The 21,922-nt window shown below is 35.4% G+C and overlaps 1 protein-coding gene across 1 annotated transcript in view; it reads right to left on the reverse strand.

Annotated features, from left to right (window-relative positions):
• The window catches only part of HELRODRAFT_66740 (hypothetical protein), a gene marked incomplete at both ends in the record, with an annotated part of 64,243 nt that overhangs the window by 38,979 nt on the left and 3,342 nt on the right, over positions 1-21,922 (reverse strand). Inside the window, 2 exons of the mRNA XM_009024217.1 lie at positions 6,138-6,204; positions 10,083-10,308. Coding sequence (XP_009022465.1) covers positions 6,138-6,204; positions 10,083-10,308 — 293 coding nt within the window. The remainder of the gene's footprint in view (positions 1-6,137; positions 6,205-10,082; positions 10,309-21,922) is intronic.

The raw sequence follows: 21,922 nt of genomic DNA on the forward strand, positions 1-21,922 counted from the left end.
TTCGACTTGTTGAGTGTTCATTAAAGAAAGTCATTAATGCAAAATGGGCATATATCTTCAATGATATATATATATATATATATATATATATATATATATATATATATATATATAGATAGATCTCCGTAGCCGCAGCATGAAATCCCAGAAATGCTCGAGCGTAGAAGGATTGACATCTGCTGCCTTCGGGAGACCCGATGGAAATCGAATGGTGTTTGTCATATCAAATCCGACAAAGAAAAATATAAACTATTCTGGACTGGTCAAAAGACGGCCAAAAATTTTGGAATTTTTGTCAAAGAACCGCTAGCCCAAGATATTTAAAAGATTAACTCACGTCTCATGTGGATCAAACTTCGCCAAGAAAAGCAAACAATAAATATTTTTTCTGCATACGCACCACAGACAGGCAAATCAGAAGAGATGAAAAATGACTTCTGGGCTGCGTTCTCTGACACCATCTCAACAATACCAAAATCTGAAACAATCCTGATTGGAGGCGATCTCAATAGCCAGGTTGGAAACATAGATGCATTTGACATCGGCGTTGGAGTTCACCAAGGCTCGATTCTCAGTCCACTGTTATTTATAACTGTGATGGAAGAAATCACAAAACCGATACGCACTGGTGACATTTGGAATCTAATATAAGCTGATGATATCGTTTCAACAGTCACGTCTGAGCAGAATGCAGCCCAGATGTTTGAAGATTGTAATACCAGACTCGCCGATCATGGATTTAAAGTCAACATCAGCAAAACCAAAGCAATGAACGCTGGTGAACCCATCCAATCCACAGCTACTGGACGATGGCCCTGTTCAGTTTGTAAAGCTGGTGTAGGTAACAATTCAATCAAGTGTCAGCAGTGTAACCAGTGGTGTCACAAACGTTGTTCAAAAATAATTGGTACTTTATCTAAAGTGTCCAATTTGGTTTGTCCTGCTTGCATTAATCTACAACAACAAATTCGAAATAGCAATGTTTTTGAAGCCATTAAGGTATAGAAAGTTACATCGTTTCAATATCTAGGAGATGTTCTGGATTGTACTGGAACAGCTGAAGCTGCCGTTCGAGCACGTATACGTGCAGCCTGGAATAAATGGCATCTCCTTGCCTCTATATTGATGCGGCGTGACATCCAACTACCAATACGATAAGACTTTATAAATATGTGATACGTCCAGTTTTGTTATATGGTGCAGAAACGTTGCCAATGACAACCAAACTGGGACAGCAGCTTCAACGAACCGACATGAAAATGCTCCGAAAATTGATGGCAAAGAAAACAACGTCCTACCTCGAGGGAACTGGGTCTCTGGACGCTAAACGATGATTGATTTCAATATTTAAGGGATTCTAGGGGATATTCTGGATTGTACTTTAAACAATTGAACATTTATTATTCATCGATCTTTATGTTTAAATTGATTAACAACTTATTACCTAATTATTTTGTTAAATGTTTTCATCTAAGATCTAACATTCATTCTTTATCGACTAGGCAAAATAATATTTTTTACATATACCCAAATAGGTTAAATATTTACCAACATAGTATATTTGTAATTGGTCCAAGTATATGGGATGGAATTCTGCCAGAGGACATTAAAATTATATCTAATTTGAAGTCATTTAAAAAGTTTTTGAAGAAATTTTTGATAAAATATGATCCACCATGAGGACTATTATTTTAATAAATGGACCTTGTAATAATAATAAATGTAACATTGTAACATTTATCTATCAAACTTGCATTTAATTTCTTTTCTGTTGTTTAACTAATTACAAATAGTATTAGATATTATTTTGTTTTCGTGGGCTTGTTACATTGGTTTATGTATGTAATCCATCAAATTTACATTTATCTTTCATTTATGTTTAATTAATAAAAGTATATAAATTGTATTTAACTGTTCAGTGATCACGGTGGCCTTCACAAGATTATTTTATCTTATGTGGTCTCCGGAATCAGCTGTCTGATGGATTTATTTTCTTTTAAATTTTTCTTTCAGTTGGTTCAAATAAGGTATTTTCGTTCGTTTTTCGTTCGTACTGGAACAGCTGAAGCTGCCGTTTGAGCACGCTTACGTGCAGCCTGGAATAAATGGCATCTCCTTGCCTCTACATTGATGCGGCGTGACATCCCACTACCACTGCGGTCAAGACTTTATAAATATGTGATACGTTCGGTGTTGTTATATGGTGCAGAAACGTTGCCAATGACAACCAAACTGGGACAGCAGCTTCAACGAACCGACATGAAAATGCTCCGAAAATTGATGGCAAAGAAAACAGCGTCCTACCTCGAGGGAACTGGGTCTCTGGACGCTAAACGATGATTGATTGATTGATTGATTGATTGATTGATTGAGTGATTGATTGATATTGGATTAAGACTGTCAAAAATGCAATTATTGATAAAAATAGCAGCATGTTCGGCGTTAGTTAACTTCCAATTTAACTTTTCGATTTTTCCATCGGTTGATCCTAATTCATTTTCAAGTTTCTTTAGTTCAAAATTAAAATTTTTGTTTTATTTTAGAACAAAAAGCTTTTTTTCTGTATTCCTATATTATCTTCGGTGTTCAAATTGATTTTTTGTGTTTGTGCACAGATGCTCAAATATATATATATATACTGTGCCTCTACTCTACTTTGTTGATTCCTTGTTTGTTTAAAGTGAACACTTAGTTTTACAATCTTTGACTTCGTTAAATATAACAGTTAAGCGTGTTTTCATTATCAATGATTGCTTTGTTTCTAAATTTAGAAACAGAGGAATTTTACAATCTTCGACTTCGTTAAATATAACACTTTTACGTGTTTTCATTAAATTCCAAGTGACTCTGGGCGATTTCTGTCAGATGTAGAAAAGAAATTGTATGCAAATTAGCCTTCTAATAGTAGATTATTTCAACGTACCTCATGATCGATCATTATAATGTCTAGGCCATTAGGTTTTGTCACACCCTCAGCTTATTTGGTTTGGTTTAGTTAATATTTATTTATTTCGTTATTTATTTAGAACAAAACTATTGCAACAAAATAGCAATTAAGTGGTCTGCGGAAAACAAAAAAGAATAATACTTGTATAAGCCATCGTGTCACTACAAAAGAAAACTTAAAACAATTAAAGTATTTTTGATAAATAAGTAACCGACATCTTTATACAAAGTCCAGTGGTGACATAGTTTTTATTACTTCTTTTTTTCCTTTGTTGTCATTGATTCAAAAAAGTAATAAAAACTAGCATTGTAAATAGTGACAAAGAACAATTGATGCTATCGATGGAAAAAAGGAGAAAAAATAGTGACAAAGAACAATTGATGCTATCGATGGAAAAAAGGAGACCAAAGTAGATGACCAGCCAATAAAGAAACCTGACACCTAATTTCCATCTAAGTTCATTTTGACAATATTTCCCTATATAAACATCAACCGCACTGATGATGATTCATTCGAAGTCGAAATATGGCCTTATTTGCAGCATGAATTCGGAAAATAAGTTTATTTCAAATTTTAATAAACTAAACGTTCACCAAAAAACTTTAGTGAGAAAAATCGAAAAAACGAACTACAAACATGTTAACGCCAAACATTCGGTAGAATTTATAGAATATTGTAAAAATTATGGTCTATTACTAACACATATATAAATATATATATATATATATACATATATATATATATACACACATACATATATATATATATATATATATATATATATATATATATATATACCATTATTTCTTGAAATAGTTTCTTGAGAAAATCAATTTGTAGTTGACTTTCTCAAGTTGAATAATGCCAAAAATGTTGAGTTTCTCATGTTGAATAATGCCGAAAACGCAGTGGTCTTTATAAATAATTGTATTTATGATAGTCTAAACCCTATATATATATACATTTACATGTATATATATATATATGTATATATATATAATAATGTATATATATTTATATATATATATATATAATAAATAAATAAAATGATGTTAGAAATGTTTTTTATATTTGAAAAAATAAATAATATTGGATTGTCACAGAGTTTAGGACAAACGAAGAGCAAACTTGTTTGAAACGAAAATGGTCTGTGCGGGAAGATATATAATGTCTTCAAGTGACGTGTTTCTTTGAGTTAATTGGTTGTGTAAAAATTTGAAAACAAAAATGGAAGTGTACAACGCGTAGAGTTGTTTTAACGCCATAAACTTGACTACTGGAAATAGGTGAATAGCGTGATCTCTGTACTGAAGTTTTTATAATAATCTAACGAATTTTTTTTTCAATGATGAACAAACGATTGATCAAGTAAGCAGGTGCATTACCCTATATTACCCATGTTACTAGTCACTCTTTGGACCAGTTTGGCGACAGCTCATTCAGTTGAATGGTTCAACAGATTAACCGTTCAACTCACAAGGATGGTAAGACCTTGATCCCAAAGTGACTAACAACTTTCTAGAATCTCACCATGTAACCTTTGGTTCTCCGGTTCTTGCTATATTGATGTTATTGGACATGTTACGGCTAATTTTTCGAGCTCATATTGTGGTTGGGCAAATTTCCTATATTGAAAATAAAAAAAATGTCTTTTGATGGAACCTATCAGTGGGGATCTGGAGCAGATGAATCAATAGCAAAATGCAAGCTGTATACAAATGAATGTACAACAACCTAACAAACTTTTGAGTGATATACAACAACTTGTACATATTCCAGCTGCTGTAATATTAATAAGCCCACTTTGCCATTTATAATCTGCTCCAGCTCTGTCAGTCTGCTTATAGACTGCTTTCATCAACTAGGAAGGATCATCAGGTTTAGTATTTGTATGAATATAAAGTCAGCAAAAGATGAATAATTATCAACAAGAAATCCAACGTGCCTTTTACTGTTGGTGCCTGGCTATCGTCAAACAGGCTGAAACTAAGGCTGACAAAACCGAATTAATCTTGTTTGGTTCTTGTCATATGCTGATATCGATTGGCTCTGTGTTGATTGTCGTGATTGGCAATGAATAGATGCCGGTTCACTCAGTAAAATATATAGGTTATTTTGAACATGAGTTAAAATAGAAGATTGAAATAGATAAATAAATGCTTGTCTAGAGACGTGTTTTGCATCATGGTTTTAACTTTCATTATGTCAAGGTTAGCTTCTTAGATATTTGAGTTCATCGTTACCGTTTAAACTAAGTTAGATACTTAAGTTATACTTTTAAAGTTTTTTTTATAGCCAATTTATTTCTAATCTCCTCATTGTCATTAAATTTAAATTTTTGGTTTAAATTGTACCATGTACATCTTAGTAATGGAATACATTTTTTTGGTGTTTTCGTGTTGCTCGACTAATTTCATGTATTTATCTTAGTTTGATTTTAAATATTAACCTAATAGGAGGATTGCTAATTTAAAGGCAGCCTTTATTTCAAATCCTCTACCACCTTCCTTCCTAGGGAGATATAGTCTTTCTATATCAGGTATAGAGTGATCCATGCCGTTTATGGTTAGATGTTTTTTTAGTTTTTTCCAGTTATTAATATCATTAGTTACTTCCAATAGTTATATATTACTTATATTATTAAGGAAACGTCTTTCAAAATAATGTCCTAAAACAAAATATCGTTTGGCTTATCCACTAACAAACTAAAATAAAACATTCTTTGTCAGTTCACAAGAAATGTTACAGTCTAGCATCTGTACGGCATCTAAAAATGATTTATGTTTTATGTTCTATTCCTTTCTACATCTCTGGTGATTTCAACTTGCACTTCAATAATTTATCATGTTCTTACACTCGTAGATTTAATGATATTTTGTCTCTTTTTAACTTAACTCAATATTGTTCTTTTCCTTCCCATACTTCTGGTAACACTATTGATTTTATTATAGCTTCATCTTTTTCTAAGCCTATTAATATCTCTGCTAGCTCTGTTCCTTATTCTGATCACCTTCTTATTGAATCTGTTTTTTCATTAGATTTTCTTCCTTCAAATTCATCTATGTCTATTTCTAAAAGATGCTGGTCTTCTCTTAATAAAAATATTTTTCTTCAATCTCTTACTGAAACTATTTTTGATACTACCTTATTTTCTGATGTTGATGATTTTGTCTATGCTTTTAATATCTACATTACTTCTTTTCTTGATAAGCTTATTCCTCTTAAATCTTTTACTTATAGGCTCTATTCTCGTAAGGCTCCTTGGTTTGATTAAGCTTGTGTAGTAGCCAAGAAAAGTGTTAGAAGACTGGAGAAAGCCTATAGGTTAAATTCATCTAACTCTCTTTATTCTATCTATGAATCTGAATTGATTAATTATAAATATCTACTATTCTCTAAACACTCTACTTTTCTTAGAAATTCTATAACATCTTCTTCAACATCTAAAAATAGGTGGTCTGTTCTATCTAAACTTCTACATAAAAAATCCTCTCACCCATCTTTTTCTGCTCAACAGTTTCATTACATTTTTGTAAATAAAATTACTTCTTTAAGAACATCTAATTCTAATTTTTTTTCTCATAACTTTACTAAACTTACTACTGAATCTTTTTTCTGTATTTACTCCAGTAAATCTTTTAGAACTAACTAAAATTATTAATTCTATGTAGTCTACAACCTGTTCTCTAGATCTACTTCCTTCTAATTTACTTAAAGAATTTTCTTCAATATTTTATCCAATCATTCTCAATTTAGTTAATTTATCTCTTTCCACCTCTAAATTTCTTACTTCTTATAAGAATTTTATTATTATTCCTATTCTTAAAAACTCATCCTTAGATCCTACCTCTTTATCTAATTATAGACCTGTAACTAATATTACTTTCATCTCTAAAATAATAGAAAAAGTAGTTTTTAATCAACTGTCATCCTATTTAAACTTTAACTCCTTGCTACCTGTATCTTGTCGGATTGAAAATCCTAGCGAGATTAAAAAGACTAATAAATAAAACACCACGAAATAAGGAGTTGATTTGTGCGGGCTTTATAAAAAACTGCGATAACTATTCTGATAGGTATTCGGGCTGCTGGTGAGTCCCCGGTAGGGACGAAACAAGTGTCCAGCCTATCCAAACGAATACTATTCTTTTCTTCTCCCGCTCACTGCTCTTCTGGTTCGGTGTTCTCATCATCAAACGTAACCGCAACAAATTGGTGACCCCGACGTGATCGAGGAAAAACAAGCAACGAGTTTCCACTCCAACGCAGATCTTTCTTCGATATAACAACAACCGGCAATGCAACCCCATCCATCACGTTCGCCAACACACGCTGCGACGATCGGGTGGGAAAGTATTGTCGGATTGAAAATCCTAGCGATTAAAAAGACTAATAAATAAAACACCACGAAATAAGGAGTTGATTTGTGCGGGCTTTATAAGAAACTGCGATAACTATTCTGATAGGTATTCGGGCTGCTGATGAGTCCCCGGTAGGGACGAAACACGTGTCCGGCCTATCCAAACGAATACTATTCTTTTCTTCTCCCGCTCAATGCTCTTCTGGTTCGGTGTTCTCATCATCAAACGCAACCGCAACAATCTCAATCTGGTTTCAGACCTGCTCACAGTACTGAAACTTCTTTACTCAAAATACACAATGATATCCTTCTCTCTGGTGACAATAGTAATCTTACTCTTCTTCTTGCTCTTGACTTTTCCTCGGCTTTTGATACTGTTGACCATACTATTCTCTTGAGACTGCTGCATCTTTCTTTTAATATTAATGATTCTTTTCTATCTTGGTTTTCTTCTTATCTCTGTAATCGTTTTTTTCTGTTGTTCTCAATAATTCCACTTCTAACTCCTCTACTCTTACTTTCGGAGTACCTCAGGGTTCTATCCTTGGCCCTCCTCTATTTATAATCTATACTTCTGAACTACCTCGTATTATTAAAAACTTTTCTTTCTCTAGTCAACTATATGCTGATAATTCTTACATTTATACTTCTTTTCCTCTATCTAATCTCAATAGTGTTCTTCATAATTTATCTCTATGTCTTTCTTCAATTATCGCTTGGTCTGACTCTATGTGTCTTAAACTTAATCTTTCTAAGTTTGAATTAATTTGTTTTAATAAATCTAAACACTCTATTACTATTCCTCCTATTATCTTACCTGATTCTAAAACTCTTGATGTCTCTCATAAGTTTCGTAGTCTGGGTTTTATCTTTGATTCTACTATGTCTCTCTCTTCTCAGATTAATAGTGTTGCTAGAAGCTCTTACTTTCATCTACGTAGAATAAAAAAATTTTTGCCTTTTCTTGATGATCCTACTCTTCTCCTTCTTGTTACTTCGTTAGTCTTAACTAGGATTGATTATTGTAACTCGCTCTACTATGGTCTTCCTGACTCCATACTCTATCCTTTAAGTAAAGCTTTTAACTCTGCTGCTCGTTTAGTTGCTCGTGCCCCTTTCTTTTCTCATATATCTCCATATCTTATTATCTTGCACTGGCTACCTATAAAATAAAGAATAATTTTTAAAATTTGCACGTTCATGTATATGTCTCAATCTAAATTATTTCCTAAGTATTTATAAGATATATTAATTGAACCTAAACGCCCCGGTTTTCGATCGTCTTCTTTTTCTCCCTTTTTCTTAACTCGTGTTAAACACTCTTTTGCAAAATCAGCTTTTGCTTTTTCTGGTCCTTTTCTCTGAAACTCTCTACCTACTTCTCTGACTACTTCTCCATCACTTGCGAAATTCAGAGCGGATCTCAAGACCCATCTGTTTTCAAAATCCATAGAGGAGCGCTGTTGAACATCGCGGAAATAGCGCTTTATAAGCTAATTGATTGATTGATTGATTGATTGAAAATCGATAAAATACTTTAGAAACTAATAAACTGAAATTTTTATCATATAGTTTATCATTGCAATGAACACTGGTGAACCCATCCAATCCACAGCTACTGGACGATGGCCTTGTTCAGTTTGCAAAGCTGGTGTAGGTAACAATTCAATCAAGTGTCAGCAGTGCAACCAGTGGTATCACAAACGTTGTTCAAAAATAATTGGTACTTTATCTAAATGTACAATTTTGTTTGTCCTACTTGCATCAATCCACAACATCAAATTCGAAATAGCAATGTTTTTGAAGCCATTAAGGTAGAGAAAGTCACATCGTTTCAATATCTAGGAGATGTTCTAGATTGTACTGGAACAGCTGAAGCTGCCGTTCGAGCACGCATACGAACCGACAGGAAAATGCTTCGATGGATGCAACGAATTAGTCTGAAGAACCACATCAAATCTACCGAAACCCTTCGTCGTGCTGGTTTAGATGATATAAAAGACGAATGCCGGCAACACCGTCTGAGGTGGTTTGATCATGTCAAACAAAGTGGAAACAGTGCCATAACTTCTCTTGCAGATGTTGAAGTATCTGGTACACGTCCCAAAGGCCGTCCAAAGAAGTCCTGGTCGCAAACAATCGAGCAAGACATGAAGGCTCTAAATTTAAATGAAATAGTTTCAACTGATCGTCTAATTTGGCGCAAAAAGTTGATGGCAAAGAAAACAACGTCCTACCTCGGGAAACTGGATCTCTGGAAGCTAAACAAAGATTGATTGATCTAGTCAAACCTTTCCGCATAATATAAACTACTGGCAAGTTCCAGCTGCTCAAAAAAATGTTTCAGGCGGTAGGGTGTTCGTTTGATTAAATTCCAAAAGTTTTGCAACACAAGTCAAAACGTTACAGGTCACAAGAACATTTTGAAAACGACGAGTTTTAATCTGCATCATCAACTCTCTACAGCTATTACAATTTTATATCATAAATTCAAATTCACATCATTTGAATTCAAAGTCCAGAAGAAACCAACAAATCATTTAGATGCTAACGAATAAATAAAACTAATTTCAATCATTTCTCTTAAAAATTTATCAAATTATATCATGAGATAAAACATATTTTTTTGTACATGTTTAAAATTATAATTTCGAACAAATGTTTTAAAGCGTTTTGAATACTTGAGTTTTGCTGTCAAGAAACTTGATGAATCACAAAATATCTCTTAATAAACTTTAATTTCGATGCGTTAAAAATAAAAATAATGATAATAACGTAATAAAAATTTTTATGTTTAAGAATGCAAATTTGAAAATTTGCAATAAAGCAGTAACTTTTTTAACTCCTGGTTTATCAAGTTGAAGAGTTATGCCTGATAAATCGTCACATCTATTGCTCCAAAACTGGATCTCTTCAAGAGGTCCAGATCCTTCGGAAAGTTGTAAAGCATCTTGACTGCTCAAAAGTTCTTTAATTTGTCTTGTCCAATGTATCAAGATCACTTTAAAAAAATATGTAGATCAATTGATTTTTCAAAATATTTTTTCGCAAAACGTCAGTCGGCTAAATATTAACTCTAACAAAAATGTTTGGTAACGTTGAAAAACAGCTGTAGTTTTGCTAAAAAATCAAACCTGCCTATTGACTGAAACTTCCCATTACGTCTCTTTACGTAAACTTAATGTGTATTATACTAAAGCTGTACTTTATTAATTTTTTTTATATAAGATCTATAAAAGCTTCTACCAAATTTTATTTTTTAAAACCTCCTTTAGACTATTATTATCATAGAAACATTTATATAACGCTAACTATAACACTAAAACTTTGGCTCTGGAGCAACGACCTTCCCACGGTAGAGCCGATTGGATCAACTGCTGGCATCAACACCAACAGCCTCCAACAAACGGTTGCAACTCCTCCTCCCAATTTGGATATCAAAGCGGGTTTTTGTCAACGAAGCAGTCCCTCCCGGCCGAGCTGCTTCGCCTCCTCCTACTAAAAGCCGAAATCGAGACATACCCAGGTCCAAAAATCTGGATTTAAATGCATCACAAACATCAACGGTTATTACTGCGATAACTGCTTGCACCTGTCCACAGACATGAGTGGCCCAAGGGTGCCTGATATGACTCCTCAAAGGTCATCTAAATCAACTAACGGTTCTAACTCAACCAACAAACCTATTCATCATGCCGGACAGATCAACATCCTTCAATTGAACTGCAACGGCATCAGAAACAAACATGATGAAATCAATCAACATCTTATAGGTCACCACATTCACATCGCAGCCATCCAAGAAACAAAGCTAACCAAAAGCTCTAAAGATCCTACCTTCAGAGACTATGCGTTGTACCGTAAAGATCGTACATACGGACGAGGTAGTGGGTTAATCATGCTTATCCATAACAGCATCTCCTACACTATCAGATCTACTCCTGACCTAACAACAACAGAGAGTCAAGCCATCACGATCAGGGTCAATGGGGAAGATATCAACATCGTTAACATCTACATCCCTCCACAATCCGTCTGTCCCACTGGTTTCACAGCTTCAATATCAACATTTCTAGATATACCAAACGTGGCTGTGTTGGGTGATATGAATGCACATGATGCGCTCTGGTACTCAGACCTGGAAGATTCACGAGAAGAAGCATGGCCTGGAAAATTGAAAACTCAGAATTTCGCACATTCAACACGGATACTCCAACCCGTTTGCCTACAACCGGTCAACCTTATCACCAGATATCTCCGTCACATCAAACACCCTGATCATCAGAATGGATTGGTCTACAGTGACAGCTCTCTCATCAGATCACCTCCCGATCCACATCACACTGCAAACAACATTTTCACCAACTAAAACCCCAAAAATAAATAAAATAATGAACTTTGCAAAAGCTAACTGGGTTGGTTTCACCAATGAAACCGAAGCCGTGTTTTCCAAAACAGCCTTCCCGTCCGACCCATCAGCAGCTGAGAAGTTGTTCCGTCATATTCTATGGACCGCAAGCAAACACAACATTCCCTCAGAAAGACGAATAACATCATCACCAGGTCTTCCGAGTGAAATCTTAGGGCTCATGAAGCAACGGGACGCTCTCAGATCCTCAAAACCGTCAGCAAGGGACATAGTCATTCTATCAACAGATATACAAAACAAAATCAACAAACTAAAAGGGAGGATTTCCTGGGCACATTCAATAGAAATATTAACACCCATCGCCTTTGGAGTACCATAAAAACTCTAAGTGGCAAACCATCTCAATATCCCAGCAACACCATCATTTTCAACAACAGGTCAACACCAAACAATCTGCAAATGGAGAACCTATTCAACAAACAGTTTATCGACACACTTCAAACAAATTAAATAGAATCACCACTAAAACCATCAAGAAGTTAACCCTTGATGATCATTCTACCATCACACACGATCAGGTTTTAAAGGCTATAAAAGACTCAAAACCGTCAAAAGCCTCCGGACCAGATAACCTGATTATGCTTCACCTAAAACACTTAAGCCCTACAGGAATCTCCCTCCTAACCAAGCTGTTTAATGATTCTCTGCAAACCTGCTGAATCCCAGATATATACAAGAAGGCAAAAATAATTCCTCTCCTCAAACCCAGCAAACCAGATAGTGATGCAAAGTACTACCGTCCTATATCATTATTATGTCTAGAAGTGAAGGTTTTTGAAAAATGCCAGCTGCCGCTCATAGTATAACACCTAACACTAGCAAACCACCAACATGATTTCCAAGCAAACCACGCTACAACATCAGCACTTACCGATATCGCCAACGGCCTCAATCAAAAAAAACCAGCGCATCGATCAGTACTAACAGCGCTGGATCTAACAAAGGCCTTCAACACGGTCAATCAACAAACGTTGTTATCCGACCTTCTGTCATCATCGCTTCCACGGTCAATAGTCCGATGGTTGTCAAACTATCTGCACGGACGCACCGCCACAACAGAGTTTCGACATCAGCACTCCAAGCAACGTATAATCCGATCAGGAGTGCCCCAAGGTTCAGTACTGTCGCCAACTTTGTTCAACTACTACATCTCCCAAGCCCCAGAACCACCACAAGACATCAAAATTGTTTCATACGCAGACGACTTCACCATCTACACTACAGGTCCGGATGCAGATATTTTGACCCACCGGCTCAATTGTTATCTGCCGAAACTATATGACTACTTCAATAGAAGAAACTTAGTTATCTCTACATCTAAGTCTACAGTTACTCTATTCACATCACACACATCACAATACCATTACCACCCACGAATCAAAATCAACAACCAATTTCTAACACTAGAACACAATCCAAAAATATTGGGCCTGACACTTGACACGATGCTGTCTTTCTCCCAACACCGCAAATTGACAGCATCGAAGGCCTCCAAAAGAAATAATATTTTAAAAGCTCTCAGTGGAACCACCTACGGTCAGGATAAGGAAACTTTGCTGCAGACCTACAAAGCCATCGGTCGCAGCACAATCGAATATGCCTGCCCAGCTTGGTCTCCGCTGAAATCTGACACTGGCTTCAACCGCCTCCAACGGTCTTAGAATGCTGCCCTTCGCCTGATCACAGGTTGTCATAAAATCAGTCAGAGAAGCATTTTCAATCAAAATGTCAAATGCTAACCGTGAGACAGCATTCTGAACTACTTTCCTCACAATTTTTCCTGCAATGCCACAACCCGAGCCATCCGTGCCATACTAACAGCCTCCACCATATCGAAGCATGAAAAATACCCTCAGCTCTATGTGGACACAGACAATTAATACAGTACTGCCCACAGAAATCGACAACGCATCCTAGAGAGTAGCATCATCAAAGACGAAACGAAATTGATTGATCTTTGTCAGTTTTTTAAATTGGTATTATCTTTTTAGAATTTAAAAAAAACATATTATATTTTATTATTATATTATAAGAAAGAAAGACGAAGAAAAAAGGCTTGGGCAAAGCCCCTTGCCAAAAACTCAAATAACATAACAAAAATAAATCAGAACAAATTCCAATAAAAATTAAAGAGTCAATGTTTAAGACAATTATCAATGTTTGAAAAAAAATGCAAATTCCGAAAATTGATTATTACAGGTACGTACATTTGCAAATAATTTATAATAAACATCAGGCACAAGACAAACTAAAATTAAAATATAGAATATTTTGCGTCACCATAAAATAAGTCTAGTTTAGTTTTAAAAATAGCCAATGACGGAGCATTAACAATATTATGCATTCCATGGGCTAACAACTCGATTCGAGAAAAAATATTTCCTGCAATCTTTTCTGGCCAGTCGAGTACACAATCTGAGCTGATGACCCCTGGTGTTGACATCAGCCCTACCGCACAACTGAGGGCAAATCGCAGGGTCCACCATGCCGTGAAGCATTCTATAGACCAGGATTAAATCTCCTCTGATTCTGCGGTAATTAAGGGAAGGGAGGTTTAATTTCACCAACCTCAAACAGTATTCCAGATTTTTACAGGACTTTGGAATTTTGGTAGCTCTTCTCTGAACTTTTTCCAATTCATTTATTAGACCTTTTCTATATGGACACCAAACTTGAACAGCAAATTCCAGTCGTGAGCGAGCCAACGACTTGTAGACACAGATTAAAGCTTCGTCAGACAGGCAACTAAAATTTCTTGATAGTATTCCTAACATGGAGTTAGATTTTTTTTATTTGACTCAAAACATGCTCTTTGAATTGGAGACGATCATCCATTACCACACCAAAGTCAGATATACTCTTCACCCTTGGCAAGGCCTGAGCTACATCATCTGAATCAGTGATAAAATATTCCCTTGACAAACATCTGCCTATCTGCCATTTACTGACGTTAACCTTCAAACTCCATCTGTGGTACCACATCATTACATTATCCAAACAACCTTGCAACACCGCCTCATCCTGTGGAACAGATATTGAACCAAATATCTTTGCATCATCTGCATATAAAAAGATATTGTTGTTAATTGAGTGAATGTCGTTGACGTAAATCACAAATAAAAGTGGACTGAGTACTCCTCCTTGGGGAACACCACTAACAACAGGTTTAGCACTTGAAAGTTGGTCATTTATTCTAACCCTAAGATAGCTTTCTATCCATTTTATTATCTTGTTCTGAACTTTATAATTTTTTAATTTGAACAACAGCCTAGAATTGGACATTCTATAAAAAGCTTTCTCCAAATCTGTATAAACAATATCTGTACTCATACCTGCTTCCAATGACGCCGTTACCTCATCAACGAATTTCAAAAGCTATAATGTGATTGAACGAAACGGGAGGAACCCATATTGTCTGTCTGTAAATAGATGGATGCTTAAAAAATAATTTTTAATATGATCAGCTATAATTGATACCATTATTTTGCAACATATTGGCGTTAGTGCAATTGGTCTGTAATTGGTTGCCAAATTTTTATTACCTTTTTTATGTAATGGTACCGCCAGAGCTGTCTTCCAATCACTTGGAATATCACCCGTATTTAATGACCAATTAAACAGCTAAACAAGTAACTTGGGTAACATATCTCTTGATTCAAACAAAATCCTGGGATGAACCCCGTCAGAACCCGGTGACATGTTTCGATTGATTTTTTTAAGTTTATCATTTGCCATCATCTCATTAATAATCAACTCCTGCATACCACCTTCAGGAAGCAAAAGGCCACTAAAAGTACCATCATCTGTAAATGGCAAATCTTTTACAAAAACAGACGCAAAGTAATCTGCTAAAATTTTAGCTCTTTCTTTGTCATCCGAAACCAGCATGCCATCATGCAGCAAAAATCCAATCCCATTCTTGATAATCGTAACATTTCTCACTTGTTTCCAAAACAATTTGGGGTTTGATTTGAAACCCTTTGCAATTTCGTTCGAGCGTTGTTCATGTAAATCTTTTGTTATCTTTCTTATCCTGTCTCTCAACAACCTGAACAAATCCCAACAATTGCTGCCATATCTGTAAATTTGTTTCCATGAGACATGTTTCAGCTTTATTAACAAACGTAGTTCCGGAGTCATTTTAAACGTACGCTTTTTACAGATTTTTCTTAATGGGACGTACTTTGCAGTTAAACCAAGAATTAAATTCCTAAACGAGGTCCAAAGCGCTTCAATCGACGATCCAGGATGCAAATCAAGTAATGCGGGCAGAGCATTATTAAAGTCGACATTCAAATTAGAATAATCTCCACTGTCGTAACAGAATTTTTTAATATCCGAATGTTTTACCGCATGGAAGCCACATACCTCTATAGAAAGAACAGAGTGGTCACCCGCTCCCACTGGTGTTTTTGATGATATCCACATCAGTGATTACCAAGTCTAAAATGTGGAGCTGCTGTGTACCACGAGCTCTGGTGGGTTGATCAATATGCTGTTTCAAAAAATTAACTTGATGAAATTTAAAAACATATTATCTATGCCTGTTGAACCTTGAAAACCCCAATTGTAATCCGGTAAATTAAAATCACCAAGAATAAGATGAAAACCAGGCAAATTTAAAAATTCATCAAGCAGCTGTAATAATAAAATATTGTTTAAGTCAGAGCTTCCAGGACTACGATACAGAGACAGAATATTTAATTTTATTTGTTTCGAAGACAGCTAAACACAGATATATTCGTGAAATGATAATGATAAAATTAATTCAGTGATGGGAAGATCATTACAGAAACAAACCAGCAAACCACGACTATCCTTGACAGCAAAACCTTTTGAAATTACCTGGTATCCATTTAATTGAAACTCAGATAGACTTGGTGGGATCTTGTAATATTTAGGATTAACTTCATTTAAAAAAAATAACTTGGGAGCACTTCTGCAAAAATCTAATAAAAACTTTAATTCCACAAATTTGTTTGTCAAATTATCCACATTTGCATACAAAATCATAAAATCATTGATTACTGTTGAGTTAATACTTGACTTGTTCCTAACTGAAAATTTTTCTTTCTACGAGCCACAGCATAAAAATCACCTGGATGGCCCTTTATAAAAAAAAAAAATTTGTTGATGTCTTCTGTTGAAGATATACTATTCTTTTTTTCAGATATTAATTTCTTGCATTCTTCTCTATCCTCTCTAATCAGGTCATGGGAAATTATAACTTGAAGCAACTTTCCAATATTTGGTTCTTAATAGAATAGCCGCTCAACTTATTTAAGAGTGGCCTGGGTTTTTGGTTTTCTCCAGTTAATTTACCCAATCTAAAGCAGTCTGATATCTCCTTGCTAATATCGCTTTCAGGTAGCAAAGCCTTAAAAGGCCAGACATTGTCTCCTTATCTTTTGCTTTCGAGAAATGACTGTTTTCCACAAGATTGAAGACAATGATGTTATTTTTTCTTGCATTCCTTTCATTACAAATGTTAATTTTTGAATCAGTGGAAGCAACTGAACTGGCAACTGACTTAATGTCATTTGCCATTAAATCAACTTTTTTTGCAAAAAGATCAGACCATTTTTTAACATGCTCCACCTCAGCAAATTCACTTGAAGAAGATTTTTTAATAGTTTCAACCTCATTACTCAAACGTTTTAAATCCTCAAGCTGAACATTTATCTGGGCTTCTTTCATCTGAATCTCCTCCATCATGTCCCTCAACACATTCAGCTTGCTATTAACCTCAGAAAATTCATTCCGAAATTTTTGAGAATCTTTCATACTATCGCCGAGGTTGACGAAAAAAAAACTATTTTCTGTGCGAAATTTTTCACAGAGTTTTAACCCAAAATTTTCTGACTCTGAAGCTCTATCTGTCACCTTCCTTGTCCGTGTGGTCACGTTAGGGTTAGCGTTAGCCATTCTCTATCTTCCGTTGGCGAAACACAACAAAACAAAAAAGTTAATCTTTTAAAGAAAACGTTCCGAACGTAAATTAAGTCAGTTCATGATAATATTTCGACATAATTTGTTTTAAAATGATCGAAATGGACGCTTCACATTACCTCACGTTACTGATGAGATAAAACTAGAACTGTACCGAATATCTGCTTTGGTTTTGGCTCCGGCCGAAATTAGGTCTTTTTTTACATTCGGCGCAAATTTGGCTTTGGCAAAAATTCAATTTTTTTTTATAATTTTCACCTAAACGTCAGTTATACAAAATTTAAACAAATTTTGCAACATCAATGCATAACCGTATTGTCAGCATAATAGATAGCATCGAAAAAACAATACATAACTGGATATCGTAGAATTATTCAAAAAATCTTTGTTTGTGCACGTGTTACTTTTATTAGCAACTGATGCACAAATTTGACTTCGGCATTCGGTACAGCCCTAAATAAAACCTAAGTGTTATTATTCTATTTGCAGATATTTAAAGATCATTAGGAGCGTGAACCGATGGCGACTTTTGATGATGCAGAATTTTTTTGTTAAGCACTTTGTTGTTCAGACGTTTTTTCTGAAAAAAAAGTCGATGATGAAGCCATTGTTTTCCTTTTCAACATTAGTTTGAACTACTTTATCTTCAATTTGAAGTATTCTCTGTTGTAAAAAATTGTTTTGGTGTTATTGTCTAAAATTTTCCTTGTTATAATAGTGTTATGTTGTTCCATTAGGTTGTCTTTTATTGCTCCATGTTGCTTATGCATAGTTGTTGTAGTCATTCCGATGTATTCAGAATTTTGATGCACGCACTCACCAATTTTCATGTGAATGAATAAATCAAATGACTACTTTTCTTACCGAGGAAGGTTTAATGTTGGAATTGTTTTTTATTATTATAGATGATATTTTCCTGTTCATGTAGTAAATTCTTAATGTTATTGAGCTGTTTGTATCTATGACTTTAACATTGTTATTTATTATCTTTTTCATTATTTTTTCATCTGTTTTATATGATGAGGACATACTATTTTTATAATAAATTATGATGTTTTTTTATATTGTTGTTATTGTCGTTTGTATTTTCATTGCTAAGTTGTTGTTCTTTGCGGTGAATTATTTTCTTTAATTGTGATAGTTTGTATCCATTATTAATTAGGAGAATGGTTACAAGTTGGAGTTCTTTTTCTCTATCTTCGGCTTTTGATGAGTAAGTATACGCCCTGTTGACGAAGGCACTAATCGTACTGGTTATGAATGTTTCAGTGCACTCACTAATCTCCTTGAAAAATCAACTGATAATAAATTACCATTCCTAGATATACTTACAAACAAAGAAGAAAATAAATTCACAACTACGGTCTACACAATACCAACGAATAAAAGGACTCTGTCTCAAAGGGATTAGTAAGTGCACTGAAACATTCCTAACCAGTACGATTAGTGCCTTCGTCAACAGGGCGTATACTCACTCATCGAAAGCCGAAGATAGAGAAATAGTAGTAATCCCGATATATGAGTCATGTTGACGTGCACAGCCGTCAAAAGGGGCATACTTCTTTGTTTTCATTGTTGATTAAGCGCCGGGTTGGTAATGAGGTTGTCATTTATTGTTGTATATTTATTTTTGGCTTATTGATGCCAATTAGGACTGCTTCTGCACCTTTGACGGCTGTGCACGTCAACGTGACTCATATATCGGAAATACTACTATCTCACTGATTAATAAACAGAGTAATGCTATCAAATCTCATTTGGACTCAACACACTCAATCACTATAGCCGTGAAATCCTCGACAGCAACATCAAAGTAATATACCAGAACACCAACTAAACGCATCTTAAAATTGCAGAAGCAGTCCTAATTGACATAAATAAACCAAAAAGAAATATACAACAAAAAAATGACAACCTCACTTCCAACCCAGCGCTTAATCAATAATGAAAACTAGCATTGTAAATAATGACAAAGAAGAATATGATGCTATCGATGAAGAAAAGGAAACCAACGAAGATGGACCAGTCAATAAAGAAATCTGACACCAAATTTCCATCTAAGTTCATTTTGACAAAGTGAATATTTCCCTATATAAATTAAATTGCACTGATGATGATTCATTTGGAATCGAAATATGGCCTTATTTGCAGCATGAATTCGTTTGCAAATAAGGCCATATTTCCAAAGGTTTGTGGGAAAACTAGTACAAAACGTCAGCCTGAACGGGACACTTGACAGTGTACAATATGCAATCAATAGCTGAAAAAAAGCTGCATACAAGCAATGGCAAAAATCAAAGTCTGTTGATAATCATAAAATCTTCCGTGAGAAGAACAACTATCCAAGACGTGAAGACGCACTGGCTTGGACAGATCAGTGCAGAGAGTGGCTCACTAAAAGGAAAAGTGAACAAATGAAATCTCTGTATCGTATAGCAAAACAAGCAAAACGTACGAAAAAAGACATAGTTAGTGCCTCATGTATCAAAAACGACAAAAATGAGATGGTTCTTGAACAAGATGAGATCAAGCTACAGTGGAAAGAATACTTCAACCGTCTGTTAAATGAAACAAATCCCATCAATGTCAACTTTGACGCTCCACTCATTGAAGGTCCTATTACAGACATCACTGTAGAGAAGCTTACAGAAGCTCTGAAGGCTATGAAGGATGGAAAAGCAGCAGGGCCCTCGGGACTCAAAAATGACATTATCAAAGCATCTGGTACTGCAGGTATCCAAACGTTATTACAACTTTGCCGTGAAGTCTGGAGAAACTGCTCAATGCCGACTGAATGGAACTATAGCATGACAGCTCCGCTATACAAAGGCAAAGATGATCCATTAAACTGTACATCATATCGGGGTATACGTCTGTTAGAACACTCCCTGAAAATTGTCGAAAAAATCATTGAGAGAAGATTAACGTCGTGCGTCACAATCGGAAATTATCAATTTGGTTTCCTAGCGAGAAAATCAACAATTGATGCAATTCACATCCTTCGGCAACTGCAAGAGAAGTACCTCGCAAAGCATCAACAACTATCACACATTTTTGTAAACCTTGAAAAAGCATTTGATCGAGTTCCCCGTGAAGAAATCAGGTGGAGTCTACGTCGACAACTCATTCCAGAATATCTTGTTTGACTTGTGATGGAAATGTATACAAATACTAAGACTCTCGTCATCACAACGATTGGAAACATAGATGCATTTGACATCGGCGTTGGAGTTCACCAAGGCTCGATTCTCAGTCCACTGTTATTTATAACTGTGATGGAAGAAATCACAAAACTGATACGCACTGGTTACATTTAGAATCTAATATATGCTGATGATATCGTTTTAACAGCCACGTCTGAGCAGAATGCAGCACAGATGTTTGAAAATTGAAACACCAGACTCGCCGATAATGGATTCAAAATCAACATCAGCAAAACCAAAGCAATGAACACTGGTGAACCCATTCAATCCACAGCTACTGGACGATGGCCCTGTTCAGTTTGTAAAGCTTGTGAAGATAACAATTCAATCAAGTGTCAGCAGTGTAAGCAGTGGTGTCACAAACGTTGTTCGACAATAATTGGTAATTTATCTAAAGTGTACACTTTTGTTTGTCCTGCTTGCACCAATCCTCAACAACAAATTTGAAATAGCAATGTTTTTGAAGCCATTATGGTAGAGAAAGTCACATCGTTTCAATATCTAGGAAATGTTCTGGATTGTACTGGAACAGCTGAAGCTGCCGTTCGAGAACGCATACGCGCAGCCTGGAATAGATGGAATCTCCTTGCCTCTATATTGATGCGGCGTGACATCCCACTACCACTACGATCAAGACTATAAATCTGTGATACGTCTGGTCTTGTTATATGGTGCAGAAACATGGCCAATGACAACCAAACTGGAACAACAAATTCAACGAACCAACATGAAACGAATTAGTTTGAAAGACTACGTAAAATCTACCGAAATCCTGCGTCGTGCTGGTTTAGATGATGCGGTGGTTTGGTCATGTCAAATGAAGTGGAAACAGTGCCATAACTTCTCTTGCAGATGTTGAAGTACCTGGCACACGTCCCAAAGGCCGTCCAAAGAAGTCCTGGTCGCAAACAATCGAGCAAGACATGAAAGCTCTAAATTTAAATGAAATGGATACAACTGATCGTCTAATTTGGCGCAAAAAATTGATGGCAAAGAAAACAACGTCCTACCTCGGGAAACTGGGTCTCTGGACG

This window comes from Helobdella robusta (assembly GCF_000326865.2).
Source record: "Helobdella robusta unplaced genomic scaffold HELROscaffold_4, whole genome shotgun sequence".
Lineage (NCBI taxonomy): Eukaryota > Metazoa > Annelida > Clitellata > Rhynchobdellida > Glossiphoniidae > Helobdella > Helobdella robusta.